Genomic DNA, 18,782 nt, shown 5'->3' on the forward strand with positions numbered 1-18,782 from the left:
TCTTGCGAGTCCCAACTGGAAGAATAGCGACTTTATTCCTGAATGGGAAAAAGTGATGAGGAAAGAAATCAGCTGTAGTTTGAAGTTTTATGTTGAATCTGTAGGACTGTCAGAGATCAGTATTCGAGAAAATAGTATATTCAGAAGAAATCAGAAACTCAGTAAGCATTGAAGGCTTACTATGCTATTCTGTAAATCTGTCGTACAAGTACACACAAAGGCTTTAGGGAATGCTTATACTTTCACTCTTTATTGCTTTTTTGAATTCAGGTGACTTGGACATTGGGGGTTGTTAAATTTTCAGTAAGACTGGAGGGGGGATGGAATACCACCATCTGTAATGGAAGCATTTAGATTTTGTTGTCTGCACTGCAACCGAAAATGCAGATTCCTTACTTTATGAAGAAACATGTGGTGTGGTTTACTTAGAGCATTTTTATTTTTAACTTTCTAGAGAATATTTATGCATCTGGAAGTTCTGTGGATAGGTAGTACAGTTTTGAAGCAGCAATAAAATGAAAATATGATTAATTTCTTTCTGAAATACTTCCAAAAATTTCACAATACTGCCTTTAATGCTGCCCTCAAGTTATGCCTTCCTTTCTGTCATGGTGTAGTTTGGTTTCTCCCTGCTGAAGTTACCTTTCTGTATCATGGGTGCATTTGGCTCCAAGGAAGTAGCGGAGGGCAGAATGATTCGTTCTGGTGTATTCAGTAATTTCAAAATAAGTAAAAGTGCTTCTTTGAGTGAAGTCAGAGGTTTTGGGGAGGGCCTTTTCTCAGTTACCAGACGTTTTGTTAGCCAGTTGGATCATATTTAACATGTTAGGAGTTTAGTCCAGATTAAAAGCAGACAAGCAACATATAGTCACTAAAGAAAATACTGGGTTTGGATAATTACGTAGTGGGTATTGGCAAAAATCATTTCCTGACGCTTTTTGGTAAATCCATTTCCTGTGTGGTATTATGCACAATTTAATTCACCACATTAGAGTAGCAAGAAGTTGTTTCATCACCCTCTTGTGCACTAACCTATTCAGAAACATAATTTTTGAACTATTTTCATTTTACATTTTCATGTCACTACTGAATGAACAAAAGGAATAAACTGATAAAAAACATTGCTGTCTATATAGCTCATAGGTACACAAGTGAAAATGTGTTACTGAAAACTTCTATTGTCATCAGGCTGTTTCCTCCTTTCATGGCCTGTTGCCTTATCCCATTCTACACCCTTTTGCTTTTCCTTCACCAACTGACCATTGGGCCAAAACCTTAATGATTCTGAAGCCAAAGATACTGCTTTTCAAAATGCCAGGTACTGCAAGCCATGTTGTGCAGGTATGGCAGAGAATCATAGAGAATCCACAAAGCATAAAAAAAAAACGTTTTAAAATGAAGATGTAAAACTTACTTACTAAGTTCTTTCCATTGTTTCTTCGAAGTTAAGTAGCAGTTGGAGGTACCAAAAAGGAATCAGAGCTCTGTTGAACGAGACACAAAACAGCCTATGCAGATGCACTTCTCAGATTATCAAAAGACACAAATAGATGATAGGGATACTTACCTTGGTGGCCAGGAAGCAAGTTGAGCGTGTTTTGTATAAACTAGTGTTTTCAGTGTTTTTAGAAATTATTAACTAGTATTTGCCAGTAATGATGTGTAGGCAGGGTAGTAGAGGTAAGCTTTAACCATACCTGCTTTTAAATTCATATATTGTGATCTGATACAGGGACAATATATGATGCAAAACCATCTCTATTCCAGTGCTAATAAATAATATAACTTGTCCTGAAGTTTGAGTGGTAAAGATCATAGCTGTCAGTAATTAGAATTTGCCTTTACTATTTTATCGCTGAAATACTCAAATCCTAAGAAATCATATATAGCAGAAAAGCTTATACAAGGAACTTTTATTATTGTAAAGTCAAATACTTGAAAATTAGGAAATAGACAGTTGCCATTGTAGGCATCATGAGTTCTCTTACTTACCATCTTTAGTTGCATATGATCAAACAAGGGATGGATCTGGAATGGAAGGGGAGTAAAGGATATTTATATTAGATGTAAGCTTGGATTCTATTGCAGTGGGTGGTCTTCAAGCATGCAGGAAGATCGACCCTGCCAGAAAGAAGCTTATCGTAAATTTATCTGAGATGGAAAAAAAAATTAGAAGTGTCAAAACGAATAGGGCATATAAGGCCAAAGAAATCCAAATATCCTGTATTGCACATTATACTTATGTAAATACATTTACTTATACATTCAAATAAATACATTTGTTTATACATTATTGTCTTTCGGCAGATGTCCTTCAGATGATGGGACGTGCTGGCAGACCGCAGTTTGATGACCAAGGAAAAGCTGTAATTCTAGTTCATGATATTAAGAAAGACTTCTACAAAAAATTCCTTTATGAACCTTTCCCAGTGGAATCAAGGTAAAGAAAGCAATCAGAAAAGCTGATCAAACTATAAACAATACTACAAATGAGGGTTAGAGAAAAGTGAAACAAAATTCCTGTGCTGAACACCGCCTAAATATTGGGGTCCTAGAGGGAAATCATTTTCCAAAAAATACTACCCATCTTTATGCAGAAAAATCCTTTCTTCCATGAGTTTTGAAGCACTGTTGAGCTTTTTAGTCTGTTCCCAGGTAGTACTGCAAATGCTTCTCTGGTTCTGAGTCTTATCTCAGACATTTGAATGAGAGCACAAACTGTTCTTCAAGGCCAGTGTCTAGAACAACTATATGTGATCCTCTGAACCCTCTCTGAAATTCTGTGATAAATTCTTTAAAAAAAAAAAAAGAGAAGTGAGTTTCTGTCACGTTTTACGTAGAATACTTGTACCATTAGAGATATCACACTCTTCAAAATCTCACAAGTTCACAAAGAAATCTACATAGTGTAAAATACTACTAATACATTTCAACACACGTTTCACTTCAAAATTGCAATATATTTGACAGAAATGTAGAAATACCACCATTTTGCAGCCTCTCTGAACTTAGTTGATAGAAAGTTTGCTGTCTAGCCTTTTTATGCCTTGGTTTTGATATTCATAACATACTTAGTTGTTCAACAAGAAGCAGAACTAGTTACATTGGTCTCCTATAGATGCAGATTTTGTCAAGGAATTCTCAGACATCTAATAAAGCATGAGCATTACTGAAAGCTTTTCTCAGGGATGGAAGAATTCACAGTATTGTTCTCCTAAGGAAACTTCATCCCTCAACAGAAGTAATAAAGGGACCTTTATCTGGTCAGGAAATTTGTAGGAGCTTGAGAGTGCTATCCACCTGTGAAATGTAGTTGAAATAGGCTGGTGTATTTGAACGTTAATTTCTGTATTGCAGAGACAGACATACAATTTTTGCAAAGAAAGAATGAATGTGGAGACATGTACTTCATTTCATTAGGAAACCACACTTTTCTGTTTTTTTAACATATAAATTGCACTTAGCACAAAAGGCAAGGAGTTGAACTTCAAAACGATAGTTAATAAGTCAAAAGAGCAGTGTGAGTAAAATGTTGATGATATATCCAGACTCTATGGCACTAACATAAACTAGGAAAACTTTCTACTAATTGGCAAGTGGTGTTTCTAAATAAAGAAATTGTATCTTCAATATAACAGTAGTAATCACACCTTGTTCTGCTTTGGAATACTATAAATATTGTATGTTTCTAGTAGTTCCATTTTCTGTGCATATATTTACTTTGTAGTTTGATATATTTCACCTTTTATTATAAACAGAGAATATTTGAAAAATTCACGTATCAGCAATCTCGTTAAGTTCTATGTAGGTTGTGAACTGATTAACTCAAGAGTTGTCTTGGTCGCTTTTGTGATCAAGTATTTGAACTAAGAAGCTTCATAGCTTTGAAGAGAAACTGATTGGGGGTTTTTAGAGGGTTTTTAGCTTCAGCATGCTTTCCCATCTGTTCTACCAAAGAACAGATTTATCAGCTTTGTGTGGTATTTCCAATTTGTAAAATTAAACTTCATATTTTTTTAATTAAAGCTTTTTCCAAAAGTCATTGTCTATGTATTAGTTGTAAGACTTGAGTACACAACTCATATGACAGGCCTTGTGCTCTCACCAATCATGGGTCTGAAATATAGCACATTAGAAGCAAAAGAGAAAGCACTCTTTATTATGGAATAGCTGTCATCTGTCCGGTTTCTGTTGGACAATCTGGGTAGAACGTCTTCAGTTCTTATCTTCAGAAGCATGCAATCAGTGGTATCGAGCAGTAAAACCAAAATATTAGCAATAGAAAAAGAACAGTAGGAAAAGAAAAGGATTATAATACCGGAAAAATTAGCTTGGTCCTTAAGGGTATTTGCCATTCTCTGACTGAACTCTGGCCAGGCATGATCTCATTAGATACCCTAATGAAGGTCTTTGTTCCATTTAACGACACTAAACAGTATTTTACTTTGTAAGAATCATCTTAAACTTCTTTTGTTCTTCTGTGTTTCTGAGTTTAGATCTTTCTGGGTAAGGGTAGTTGCCTTTTCTTTCTTCTTCTTTTTTTTTTTTTTTTTACCTTGGATAAAGATGAGGCAAAATCTGGGGGAAGCAATTTTGATGTAATTTTAATAGCCCTCAAGTATTTGTCAAGTATTAGCTAAGCTATTGCCACTGTTTCATTTCCTGTTTGTCTTTCCATATGATTCTCTATTGGATTAAACCAGCATGATCATATGGTCAACATACAGTATTCAGAAGTTACCACTGAGTAGCTCCATCTGAATACATTCCATGAATGACTTAAACTTGTGCATTCTTGGTCCAACCTAAAAATAATTTGATCTTCATTCCACTATCATGTAAAGAAGATGAGTGACCTTGCAATTACATTCCCCCTTCTTGCCTGCTTCTCTTTTACCAGAAGATAAATATATATTTTCAGATTAAAAGCAATAAACCTTGTAATGCACAACTCTACAAAGTGCATTACCTGCCTTTGTGATTATAAAGTCAGCTAAGTCCTCTTGTTTCCTGTTCTTCAGCTTGTTAGAAGTCCTAGCTGACCACTTAAATGCTGAAATTGCTGCTGGAACTATTACTTCTAAGCAGGATGCAATGGATTATATCACCTGGACTTATTTCTTCCGTCGACTTATAATGAACCCAACGTAAGTATAAAATACAAATGCAATTTAATCTAAAGGTAACTTGAGGGTAGAGTTGATCCAAAGGTGATCCCAGTGCTGTTGGAGCCTAGAATACTTAGCAGTCTCCAATGTAGGAGCATTATTGGCCCTCACATGGAACTGGTGTGCACATTGTTTTAATATTTTTTTCTCTTAAATATAAATGCGTTTCATAGCAGATAACTTTACAATTTATTGACAACTATAAAATAGCCTTATTGAGAGGACTACATCAGCATCCCTAAAATAAAACTCCAGATTATCACATTCCTTTAGGTATGTATTTATAATGTGTTACTTTTTTTTTAGCTACTACATTGATATGTTCTGCCCAGTTTTCTATAGAAAATCTATTAAGACCTGGATTTTCCTAATAAATGGGAGAATAGCTATCAGCTGTTTCTCTGTGATAAAGTTTACTTTCATTAGGGTGTCCTGGTGAAACCATGTGTGCAATACTTTCAGTGATTGTTATCATCCTGCCTAGCTCCAGCTGGTATGCAGATCATTCTGAGCTGTTCCAGCAATGCAGTCTGCCTTTGCCACAACATTGTTTTGGGTAAACGGTATGTTACCTATCATGTGATCACTCACCCACTAAAATAATGTGGCAAAAAAAGAATTAGGCATTAATAGCACTAAATATTTATTGATGTACTCCACAATGTTGTATTCCTGACGTCATGTTAACGTCTATAACATTTGGCTGAATTTTTGGCTGGATTCTTACGGGTACCTGTTGGTGGGAGGCTGCAGGTGATAAAATAATTTCTTAAATTTTTTATTAGTCTTCATTAGTTTTGAATTCTGCATCTAGTCCTATGCTGAGAATCTCCCACAAAACAGAATTTCCACCTAATCTTCTTGGGAAATAAAAAATGCAGAGTGTTAGAACTGTACACTAAAGAAAACATATTCAGTTCTCTCACTTCATAATGAACAAAATGAATACATTCATGTGGAAGGTATTTCTCCCCTGTCAATAACGAACAGCTAAATTCTGGTTTTGTGTAATTTGGTGTGGGTAAAACTGTGTTTATTTGTATGACTTCGGAATTTACAGGTGATCCATACTGCAACTAATGTGAAAAACTCTGGCACTGCAGACGCTATTCTTTTTTAGTATAAAGAATAAGTGATGTTATTTTAAAATGTCTTGCTCTTGAATTGCTGTGTTAAAGTGATTTTTTAATTATTTGTTTTTGGCAAACTTTGATCGTGCAGTATCTGTGGTAGGTAGATTTTTAAGACACAACATACAGCCCAAAGGTAAGTGTAGAATATAGAAATATAGTAGTTTGATTTAATAGGCAAGCTCTTCCCAATATAAAAGAAGGTTCCCACTGGAGTATGGGGTTGGCATGTTGACTGATGGTCCTTTTTACTCAGCAGTTTCTTTAATGTGCAGTGTCATGGAAAGCTAAATCTGAAGTTACCACAATATCAACTTCTAAGCAAAAGTTCTGCTGTTCTGAGAGGACTGTGGGAAGAAAGTGGAGGAAGGGGGAGGAACCTGCTATATTTCATAGTAAGATGCAGAGCCTTTGTAGTGAGAAACAAGATGAACAGACCTTGGCTACTCATGTCCATAGTGGCAAGATAGAAATGCATCTTGAAGTCTAAGTCTCTAATGAAATTAGAGATTGGAATGCCACACATGGGGGTTGGAACAATTCACAAGTAGTGCTGCTTTACTCCCTGTCTCATCCACGCAGAGGCATTCTTTACTCCCTGTCTCATCCACGCAGAGGCATTCAGCATTCCTTCTGAACTCAGTCATGCAGGGAGAAAAGTGAAGGATGTTATTGACTGTGTCAAAGAGGTCACTTCTAGGTACCAAGTGCAAAATGCAGGGGATGCGCATGCTTTCCATTCTTTGACATAACAATAAATTCTATCAAGTTTCATAGGAAGTTACTAAACTAGCCAGTTAGTAGAGTCCCTAGACCTACTGTCTGTGGTATCTTCAGACCTCCCACAAGCCAAGCAGTTCCAGTGTGGTTGATGTTTGAATGAGGTACACCAAAGGAAGACTGAAGAGTTTTATGAGCAGAAGTCAGTGATAGTTGGGACAATTTTGAATAAATTGCAGTATGGTAACAGAGTTTACTGTTCCATAGACGAGCATATGAAGCGATTGATATTACCAAACAAGACCTATTTGTGATGTGACCCTTAATAATCCAAAGGTTTTAGGGTTTATTTTCTTTGAAAGAGTAGGAGCACAATGGCTGAATTTTGATTTGGGTAGTTACACAATAACCACGTAGTGTCACTTGATGCAGTGTTCTTTATCATGTCCTGCCCCAGAGCAATTTTGTTAGCTTGCTTTCCACCGTGAAGCCAGAACTGTTTTCCAGCCAGCAGGTGATTGTACCTTAGTGCTGAATAAGTAGTTCCCGCATGCATGATTGGTAAATTGCCTTGGGATTCATTGGCATAAAAGTCATTGCATGTGATGCTGTAAATCCCCAAAATAATGGGCTTAGATAATATGCAGAAGATTTATATTCTCATTTATTGTCAGTTTTAGCTACTTGTGTATTAAAGCTGCATAAACAAATTTAGGATCATTCTGTTCCAACCCAGTATCATAAAATGCCTTACTAAATGCCTACAATTTGTATTATTTAAGTAATGTTAATCTACCTTTGTTGTGAGGTAGAGATCGAAGTATCCTTTTGCTCTGAGTATCCAGATTTCTTCTAAACATGGAATTATTACAAAAGTTTTTCTGGCACACTTGAGATAATTGGTTAGACTTGTAATAATGGCTTTTTTAATGGTGGTGTTGAAAAATTTTATGTGTTACAATACTTCTTTTCATCAAAACATTTTAATTTTCTTGTTTGATGAATCCCTGTATCTTGAAATCTGTGAAATGGGTTTGAACTGTCTAGTTAAGAGGAGTAATTGAGCTATTGATTTGGCGGAGTGAAGTAGCTGAGTGCTGGTTTTGTTCAGAGGTATACTGACTACTCATGTGCATGCTGTTCAAGAGATGATGTGCAAATGAGAGGGGTGGTCCAAGTAAAACTGTTTATCAAAGTGTATCAGTCTCAATATCCAGAGTTTCTTCCCTTTCTTTCTTGTTCCCTCAAAGCAATTATTCCTAAATATAGAGAGGGTTTTGAATTTGCATGTTAAGTCAAAATTTCTGTGCTACTTCAGTCAAGTACTACAGTGTGTTCTCCTTTCCACATACAGCTTTAGCCAGTATGTTCTTTCCTTAAATAAGATCATACAAACTAGATCAGCAAAGTGCCTCATTCTTTGAAAGGGGCTATTTTGAGAGGCTTGTCTATCTCCTTTCCTTGGTTGAAATTCCTTGACTATTTCATTCCTTCACCCTTATAAAAGATGATAATCCACAAGTTTCTACAATAGAGAAATGGCTATGGGAGACATTTTTTGTAAATCAAGTTATATTTTCCAGATACATGTGCAGTAAAAGAGAACTAGAAAACTGCAACATATATAAAGTTAAGCAGAATCAGCTTTCATTTGGAAAGTTAATTTTTAGATATTCTGAGAGCATCAAATCACATCACTGTTAAAATGTGTGTGGGTTTTTTATGTATTTATACATATATATGAGTGTGTGTGTATATTTACACATTTATAAAATGATTTTTCTGTGTAAATTCTTTGTGAAGATCTGAAAAAAAATTTTTATTAATTTATTCTCAGAATTATTATTGAGGAGGGTTTTTTTCACTTTGCATGAGTCTTATGAAGTTTTCTGGAGTGAAAGAATAAAGTAGCATAAATTATAATTAAATTTTCTCAGACTGAAGCTCTTGTCATCGTACACTTATATTTTACTTAAAATTTTCTTTTCTCAGTATGATTAGCTGAGCATTTCTAATAACATGTAAATAAAACATCTGAATATGTACTGTTCTAATATACTTTCTGGTATTGAAGTGACAGCAAATATCAGCCAGTCAGGATAGAACTATATGTATTTCAGTGATGAAATCACAGTTATTCAGAATTTTAGGCCTAGTTTGGAATTAAATCAGAAGGGGGAGATTTAGTTAAAGCAAGTTAAATTAGTTAAGATTAAGACATAAGATGGAAGAGGTTGGCGGAAGCTAAGGTGAAGGTGTAGGTGTATTACACTACAGTAATTACCAATAACCATATTTTGAGTGAGTAAAAAGATATTTCTCGAGGTTGAATTCTTTCTTTTACAGTCACATTTAGATCTGTGTGCATGTATATATACTTCATAAATAACAGCTATAGGCATTATTATGAATTTCATAACAAGAGCTTGTTCTTTTAAATTATTAGGGTCACAGTGATATGAGAAGTACAGGAATGTAATTCATTATATGCTTTTACCAAACTATTCACATGAATGAAGTTTTTCTGAGTCTCTCAGACTGGGAAGCCCCAGGCTGCTGAGTATTTGAGCCACCTCCTGTTGCCCAGTGTGCTGCAGTCTGCAGTGAGAATGCAAAGCTGAAGACCCCACAACTCCCCGTTCAGAAAGCAGATTCACGTAAATGTCTTCCTACTCTTGGATGTGATTTACCTGTACAAATTATCTGTTGGAATATATCACAGGAAAAAAGAAATGCCCAATCAATATGTAAGCAAATTTACATGTGCCTATTACCTCTGATTTCTCTTCTTTCTGAATGCATCTTAGGAGGTAAACTTTCTTGTAAGTGTTTTAATTACAAACACTGATGTGGAGGCAAGTACCTTGCTGATGTCGGAGAAACTGGGCTGTTTTTTGATCTTCTTAAATAACCACAAAGTTTAATATACTAAAAACTGATTAAAGATAGCAAAGTACCTATTTCTCATACCTGGCACAAGTCAATATGTGAATGCAAGAAAATATCATAAAATACATATAGAGATTACTGTCTGCAGCATTTGTGCATGCTGTAATGCATTATAGCAAGCCAGTCACGGACTCCAGAGTCAGTCAGTGATGCCTTCGCAACAGAAGTGAGTTGGTACATTGGTTCATAGCTCTCTGGCTACGAAGGTCCATCAGTTGTACCATATACTCAGTACCATTTCCCAGTACCATTTGAGGATGGCAGCTGCTGAAGGCTACAAGCTGATGAAAGTAAACACAGTTGATGGCTGCATTAAAACGATTTACAAAAATTGCTGTCTGTGCTTCCCCCATACTTGTTCATAACAAAATGTTGCTTTCAGGACAGTAAAAGTCTCAGCACACTTTCTTCTGTCAAATAAATGCTGTAGATTCACCTTTTTTGCATATTTGTTTCAAAAGGCCTTCTGGGTAGCAAGTTTGTCCTTTTAATATTTTTGGCTGACTCTGCCACCGATTTTCATTATGTGTGTCACTATTACTACCGTATAATCTGAACATAAAAAACATGGTGCTGTTACAAATGACTTCACAGCATTGACAGTTATAGCAAGACCATTTCAAGGCTGATGAAAAATTTTCCAGAGAGATCTCAGGTCAGGTTTACATAAGCTAAACAGGAAATGATTGCCACTATTCACATTAAATCCTAAATGTTTTGTGTAACTTCATCTACATTTTATGTTCCTGCACGTGTCTCTCTCTTTCTCAGCTGATGAAATTCCACACTTCCTTAGATTAGAGAAATAAGTTCATGTTTCACGGTTTGTTGTTCTTGCTAAGCTCTACAAGATTTGGGATTTTAAATATTTAAAAGACAATAAAAAGTTCCTTCAGGTTTTGATTGTTTAAATTTTACATACTTTGTAAATTTTTATGATACGTAGGGGTTTGTTATTGCTTTTTCCCAATGGACTACTAATAGAAGTTAGCCTGTCTAGCCCATGTGCTAGATGCTGTTAGGATAAAACTGCCTTTGACTTTCACACCTCTCAGGGGACGAGTAATTGTTGTGTTCAAACAGCCTGTAATTGTGATCCCGCTGGCTTTCTCAGTACGCTTCTGGCTATTAGAATCATTAAACAACTCAGCACCTGTTAACAGCATTGTAAATATTCAACCCTGCTTGTGTGCAGGTTGAGTCCAATATAGGAGAAGGCTTACAGAGCCCAGCCTCATAAATTAGAGCTTCTGACAAGTCAATTATTGTGAAACTGGGCTTCACTGTGAAATAAATGAAATGGTGTGCTGATAAAAAGGTAGGCTGTCTGTTTATAGCAAAGGGAAAATAATGACTAGATGATTCAATGCAGTGAGCATGAAACTGCATTGTTTTTATTCTTTATCTGTAATTAAATAGTTAGGTAATAAAGCTTCATAGAGGAACTCACATACAAGGCAGTTTTTATACTTGGAGCATACCAACGTGCAAAATTCAACTTGCATTTATGCCTGTGCATTCAAAACACTGTCTAATGTCATGATACCTCTGTTTTCACTAATGATTTTAACATAGTCTTTCTAGATGAATGGCTTTGCTTTTTATTAAGGGAAAATGTGCTGAGTGACCAAGAAGCTCCTGTGGGTGTGCTCAAAATTATATTTACCCCATTATAGATAGTAGTTAAAACACACTGGTGCCACTTCACTCAAGATTACAGACCATTTAAGATTTTTCTTTACATTGTTTTATTCACACTAGGCAGATAGATGTTTACTCCTCTGACAAAAAATTAGCAAAAATCAGCACTTTTAGAACTCACATAGTTTTTAAAAGGCATTATAATGCCTTTTATGATTACGTCTAGTGTGAAATGCTGCAAATTAAGCAGAGCGTAAGATAAAAGCTGTTCAAATTAGTGTATTAAATTGCAGTCTCAGAAAAGAATTTCAGTGTGTTGCCCATGTCTCTTCCTTTGTTTTATCGATGTTCATCATTAATATTGTGGTACTGCAAATAACAGTCCTGAAATGATACCGTGAAAGTCTGAATACTATGACAACAAAGTGCCTTAATTATAATCATTTCAGTAGTGTTACACTCAATTTAAAGAAAAATACTAATGAATAATTATTAGTTTAGATGTATAAAATAGAAAATCTTTCCACATCTTTAAACAATTTATGTAGTTAATTTGCTCAATTATTTTCAGAAGGTAAACAAAATGTTACAAAGTAATTTTTGCTAATAAAACAGAATCTAAATGTGTTTGATGATGTCAGGCAGATAAAAGGTGCAGATGGAAATATTGACCATTTTTTATCATTGCTATATTACTTCAGTAAATTTAAAAGAGGACTCATTAAAATTAAGTTGCATTGAAAATGATGTTAGAGTACTTTTGCTACAATTAAATTTTCTTCACATAAGGCTGATAATGTTTGGCTGTCTACCATATAAAACTTTTTAGTCAATATAAATTTTTCTTTTGGTTTGGGTTGGTTTTGGACAATAGCTATGTTTTAAATATTTGAGATCATCTCAGCATGAACCCATATGAAATATCACAGAGTTGAAAACTCCTCTGCCATATATATACACACTTTGTTGTTGTCTACTGTAGCTGTTCCCTGCTATCAGAACAGATTTTTTTAATCCAGCTTTACTCCATCTTTACCCAATTATAAGTGAACATTCAAAGCATCAGAGAATTAACCCCATAATTTGGGATTAATAACAAGGGAAAAAATGTGGAAATTACTGTACTGCTCATTAGCATGCAGGCTTTTTTCATGTATGGTACTGCTATTAAAAAGGATAAATGTTAAAAACTTTAAGAAAATAATAATGCAAATCAGAATCTGTTAATAAAACAGTCATGGAAGGATGCTTGTAGTATATAAAAACACAACTCCATCTTTTGAAATTTGCTAACAGCAGCATTACAGTGAATGAAACAGAGCTTAAATCAGAGAATGGGGTTCATCTGCCCAAATATGGCATCAACAACTGAACTGATTGCCTAACATTCTTTTTTTCAGTCAGTGATTACATTTCACCTCATCCTAAAGCAGATATATAGAATACTTCAGATGAATGGCATTCTGCAAGCACATGTTCCTCTCCACTGGCAGTAAAGGGAGTTAAAAAGACTTACTCTGTTGTAGCTGTAACTATGTAAAATCAGCTAAAATGAATCTTAGCACAGTGTTTTGGAGCCTGTTGTTCACCTACACAAAATAACACGGAAAGAACCTACTTTCTATTACAGCATGTGGTATTGTTTCCAGTGGGGATGCTGAGTACATCGTAACAGTAGGAAAATTTAGTAAAACAGCTAGTATGAACAAAGGAGCATCTTCCATCATTGCAGCAATCTCGGTAGTCTGTGTGACAGTATTTTACAGAATTAAATGAACAGGGACAACCTTTAACACGTCAGTAAATCATCAAAATTTTTGTTTGTTTGAATTCCACTTTGAAATGTCATGATTTAATTGCTCTGCTTAAATTCAGAATTTTTGAACTTTCTGAGCATGCTCAGTTTTTCTTTACTGCTCATTGAACTTAATTGTTACTTTCTGAATTGGTGCCCATGTTGAATCTAGGACAAAACTTCTTACTACATTTTTATCTGGAGCTCTCCCTGAAATGATACTAGTTTGTGTTAGTAAGAATCTTATAACACAGCTGAAGTTCTCCAGTTAAGAAGTACGAACTTCAGTGACTGGGTCTTTGTTATAGGCTGATATAACAATATTTTTTGGCACACTTTATAAGCATTTTTCCTTCATACAGATACTAAGAGCCATTGTTGCTGTATATAGTTAACCTAATAACTTTTACCTGAAAATGAACATGTGAAATAACCACATTGAAAAAATACCTGATTCCTTTTTTTAGTGATTTTGAGAATCAAATTACATGAAAATAAAACAATAAACATGAGTGTTTGGATTGGGTTAAGGTGACATTTACAAGAGATGTCACTGTATGTGCCTAGTTTTAGTTTTCAGAGTTCCAGGATGTAGGAACATTTGCTATCCTTGGTGGGCTTTCTTCCTTTCTCTTGAAGTTAAAGTATTGTTAGTTGTGTTATTATTGCTAGTTGACTTTTGTACTTATATGATCAGGAAAATATGCAATCAGGAGAATTTTCCCACTAACAAAATATAACCAGTTGAGTTCTGTTTGTATCAATTTTTCTATTAATAGACAGATAAATTGCCATCTTTCTCTATGTACATGCTTGTATTATGTTGGTTACTCTCATCAACCATTTAAGAATCATTAATTTCTTGTTAGACTATATAAGGGAATAATTCTGTTTAATTGTTTAATGTGGATATTTGCTGTTCCAACTATGTGTGTGTATTATAGCAGCCTTGTAAGTTTTCCTACAAGACGTTATTGTTAAAAATCTTCAGTCTAAGAAGTATTCATGTAGTGCATCTGTTTTCAATTTATCTAGTTACTATAACTTGGATGATGTGAGCCATGACACTATGAATAAGTACCTCTCAAGCCTTGTTGAGAAATCCCTCTTCGATTTGGAATGCTCCTACTGTATTGAAGTTGGGGAGGTAAGACTAATCTGTGCCTTACAAGATTCAGTAAGATACATGCTCCTAAAAGTTGGGAACAGCAGTATACATGCTTCTGATTCAATTTGTCTATGGAGCTATTTGTGAGACTTACATTGAAAACTGAGCTTAGTTGGGGTTGCAGCTAAATTATGATGTTAAATCGTTTTTGCTGTTCTCTTTTACAGAGTAGTCTTTAAATATTTTACAGTTTTGTAGAAACCATTCATATTGAACCCTGTAGGAACCATGTATATTTGATTCCTCTTTTAACAGGATAATCGCAGCATTGAACCTCTGACATATGGCCGCATTGCTTCCTATTACTATTTGAAGCATCCAACTATTGGGATGTTCAAAGATCAATTGAAACCTGAAAGCAGCATTGAAGAATTGCTCCTAATTCTGACAGTAAGTGCTGATATTTTCTTAACTTACACATACGTTAACTCATGACACATGTAGACACTTAGAAGTGAAATTAAACCCCTGAAATTAAAAAAAAACCTTTCTTTCCTGATCTATAATTTCATTTTTTGTTGTTTTGAATAGTATACCTGAGTCATTTTTGAAGTTTCAAGTATTTCATCTAATCAGTACATCAAAATTACTATAAACAGCTGTTTCTCTTTTTATGTCCCTTTATAATGTTCAGTATCTATACAAATCTGATACTTGTTTTTTTCTAAGCTAGGTATAATATTGAAATGCCGCAATAATAACTGCCTGTCAACATCCTAAATCTGTACCAGGGCCACCATTTTGCACTGGGACGATGGGAAAGACACAGCAGTTTTAATAAGTGGGGGAGACATATGGGGAACACCTGTCTCCTAAAATGCATTCTTTTCCTTCTCCCAGCCACCTCACAGTCCCTGAGGTCATAACTTGCAATAATGCCAGCTCCTACAGTTAGTCTAATGACTGTTTTGTAGAGAAATAGCAATGTAAGACAAAAAAAATTTTAGGTTACAAATCCGGAGACACAGTGTACAATGCAGCATGACAGTATTACATTCTCATCAGAAAAGAATCAAGGTTTTCTCCATGTTCCTTTTTAAGTACTTAAGTAGTTATATCTAAAAAATACTCTTTTTCAAAATTGTATAAGTCTAGTTATACAAACATATTTGAAAACAAGAATAGCCTGAATTTTATCCAGGCCCACTTATGATTGTAGTCTTTGTAATACATTATAGAAGTTACCCAAATTCCGTAATATTCTGATTTCCAAGTGTTAACTTCAAATCTAGAGTCCCATCTTACAGTATTTATGTATGTTCTTTTATATTCATTATTGTTTTGATATGCTGCCAAAACTTCTCTGAGGAGAAATACAAACAGCAAAATAAAGACTGCTGTTCAACAGTTTGCATCTCAACAAAACCTGATCAGTATTTCATGACACTAGGAAAGCCACTTTTCTAGTACAGAGACTTTCTTTCTGATAAATTTAAATCACCTGCTGCAAACATTCGGAGTGTTACAGCTCAGAAATAAAGGCCACAGTAATCTTTTATAATGGAAAGTGTTAGACAGCCTAAACAGGGGAATTGCTGTCACTGACCCTGCAATATCTGTTGTTCTGTTGTCAGAAAACATTGCAAATTATATGAAATGACATTCAGTCTATTTGGCTGAATTCAAAATGATAATCAACCACAATTCCTATATGCGCTGTATATAAAATAACTGAAATTTTAAGAAGGAATACCCACTAGTGAACAGAAGTCAAATAATGTAATGCTGAGCATTCAAGGTGAGAGCTTTACTCCAGCTGCTGTCTTCTTAAAATCTCTTCTCTCTAGAGAAAAAATTCTCCTTAGAAACTTCAGGATTTCTTTTTAGACAAATTTGGACAGGGAAAGTTTGAGAATAACATTAGAAGAGATGAGGGACATTTCATGACACTGCTCAAGCTAGTGAGCAGCATATGGAAGATGAATGATGGAAGCAGAACGTAGTGCTGCCTGTCTTATGTCAGGTCTCCTCATCTATTTGAACAGCTTGCATCCATGAAGCACAAAGGTAAATGGCAAATATTTCTGTTGTAGACAAAACCTAGCGCACTACTGTTGGGCAGAAATTGTAAAATGTAAAATTCATTAACCTTGCTTTAATTCTTATTCTTTTATTAGTATTTTCTGGCAATATAATCTGTAAAGTTGTCCATTTACAGTCTTAAGAGGAACGAGACTAAAAATAAAATCAGTTAGGGGTCAAAAATTGTCCAGTTTCAATTTGAAAGATGAAAAGAATGTATGAATGCTGGATGCCATTATAGCTGACAATTTTTCCGTGCTTTTTATGCAGATGTTGATTTTCATAATTACTAGTGGAATTACTGTTCTATCTTCTTGAAGGTGTAAATGAAAAGATTTTTTCTCAATCTGATGTAGTGTTGAAAAGAATTGCCATTTCAAGAGAGTTATTGCCAAGGATCTTTTTTTTCCCCTAAACACTGTGAATTAATGAGTTTTATAATTACAGCAGTTGCTTCACACCTCTATTGTTAACCAATGACATTACATCTGCCTTGCTCCACTGGTGCCCTCTTCCTTCTTTATTGAAGCATTTAGCAGTTTTGTCAATAGGGAATTACATGGCATGGGGTAAGTAGTCTAATTAGGTATAAGTGAAAATCCTGAGGGAAAAGGATATTTAAAAAGTAATTTGAAGAATCTCTTAATGATGCTGGAACTGAAAGCTGTAGCTATAGTACAAAAAGGCTCATTGCAAAACATAATTATAATTGTGATTATTCCACTGATCACTCAGTTTTAAAATTTTGGATTTTGGACTGTGTTATTTAAGAATAACCAAAACAATTCCCAAATGCAGTTACAGGATTTTGTAGATGTGACATATGGGTGGGTCTTCTGTTTGTTTGCTTTGTTCATAATCTTGCAAGCCTTTAGACATTTACAAGTTGTCTGATGTATGTGAGGAAGGCAGAAGTATACAATTGTAACAAAGAAGATACTGATGCTGTGGGTTTGAAATGGGTTATATACAAGTTTTTACCAAATTGTCAGTGTGTAACTTGAAAAGGAGCAAACATTTGTTTAAAACAAAACCAAGAAAAAAGCAAGATCACATTCAAGAATTCAGAAGTTTATCATCATATGAAGGGTTTTAAATGTTTAAGGCTTTTTGTGTTTCAGATGGATATTTTGCCATGCTGATGGCATGATGAATGCAGGATGATTCACCAGTGAGTTATCAATGAATCTTTGCAACTCACATAAAAAAGTAGTTTTGAGTCATCCTGTTTCTAGTTCTGATGAATCTCTCAAAAAAGTCGCTTGATAGCAAGAATTGTTTCCACTTAGTAGTCAGGACCATTCATAGTCAATTCTCCAGTATCTGTTCTTTGTTGTATTTTTTTCATTTGATCATCTGCCAGCATTCTGCAAGATCAAATGATTTTTTTTCAGTATGGTTTAGGGGTTGAAGTATCCATAACATGAGCAGGAACATGGCAAGTGGGAACACCTCCAGTCACGTTGGAAGTATACAGTAGTAAGTGATACAAATAGATGGGGTACAATCATGCTTTTTCCTTTTCCTCTCAGTAAATCTGTACTGGAGGTGTGAAATGTGCATTAGGTTTGCAGTTAACAGGCAAAGTTCAGATTCAGTTACTTCTGTAATTGACTTGTGCTAGTGACCCTGCTATTTTTCGGAGAGAAAATGTTTGATGCTTTTCCATAGAGCTTTCTTTAAAACTTCCCTAACTGTGCTTCAGACAGTAGTAATCCAAATGAGCTTAATCACTGTTGAGTTATGGTGCTTCTTGCATTAAGTATTATTGATGAGAAAGTGTTCATGAATTATTACTGACAGGCTGGATTTCCCTGTGGTACCTAGACTGTTTCCTTTTATTCTGAAAGTTAGGTGCAAAGTTTAAAACAGAAGTCTAGGTAAAAAATAGTAAGAGATACTTTGGGGTATATTTTTTTAATTTTCTGTACTGAAGCAGCATCACCACAAATATTTTTAAAATCAAATGTACAATTTTTTGTACCTTGAAGAAAGGAGGTCTGTCTTGATGATTAATCAGGTCTGTGTTGGCTAGATCCACTAGCTTCATGATTTTTGGTGATTTGTTACTGCACTTATTTGGTCATCTGGTTAATATTCTTATTTACAGAGCAAATGCTTCATCATATCTGTTCATACCAGACAGTGAAGGAGAGAACATTACCATTTTTCATCCCTTGTTTTATCTG

The 18,782-nt window shown here is 34.9% G+C and overlaps 1 protein-coding gene across 1 annotated transcript in view; it reads left to right on the forward strand.

The window, feature by feature from the left end:
- Window positions 1-18,782, forward strand: part of ASCC3 (activating signal cointegrator 1 complex subunit 3) — a 281,105-nt gene that overhangs the window by 225,416 nt on the left and 36,907 nt on the right. Inside the window, exons 33-36 of the mRNA XM_056342568.1 lie at window positions 2,308-2,440; window positions 5,022-5,147; window positions 14,439-14,550; window positions 14,827-14,961. Of these exons, the coding sequence (XP_056198543.1) occupies window positions 2,308-2,440; window positions 5,022-5,147; window positions 14,439-14,550; window positions 14,827-14,961 (506 nt within the window). The remainder of the gene's footprint in view (window positions 1-2,307; window positions 2,441-5,021; window positions 5,148-14,438; window positions 14,551-14,826; window positions 14,962-18,782) is intronic.

The sequence above is a fragment of the Falco biarmicus genome, chromosome 6, assembly GCF_023638135.1.
Source record: "Falco biarmicus isolate bFalBia1 chromosome 6, bFalBia1.pri, whole genome shotgun sequence".
NCBI classification, from domain to species: Eukaryota; Metazoa; Chordata; class Aves; order Falconiformes; family Falconidae; genus Falco; species Falco biarmicus.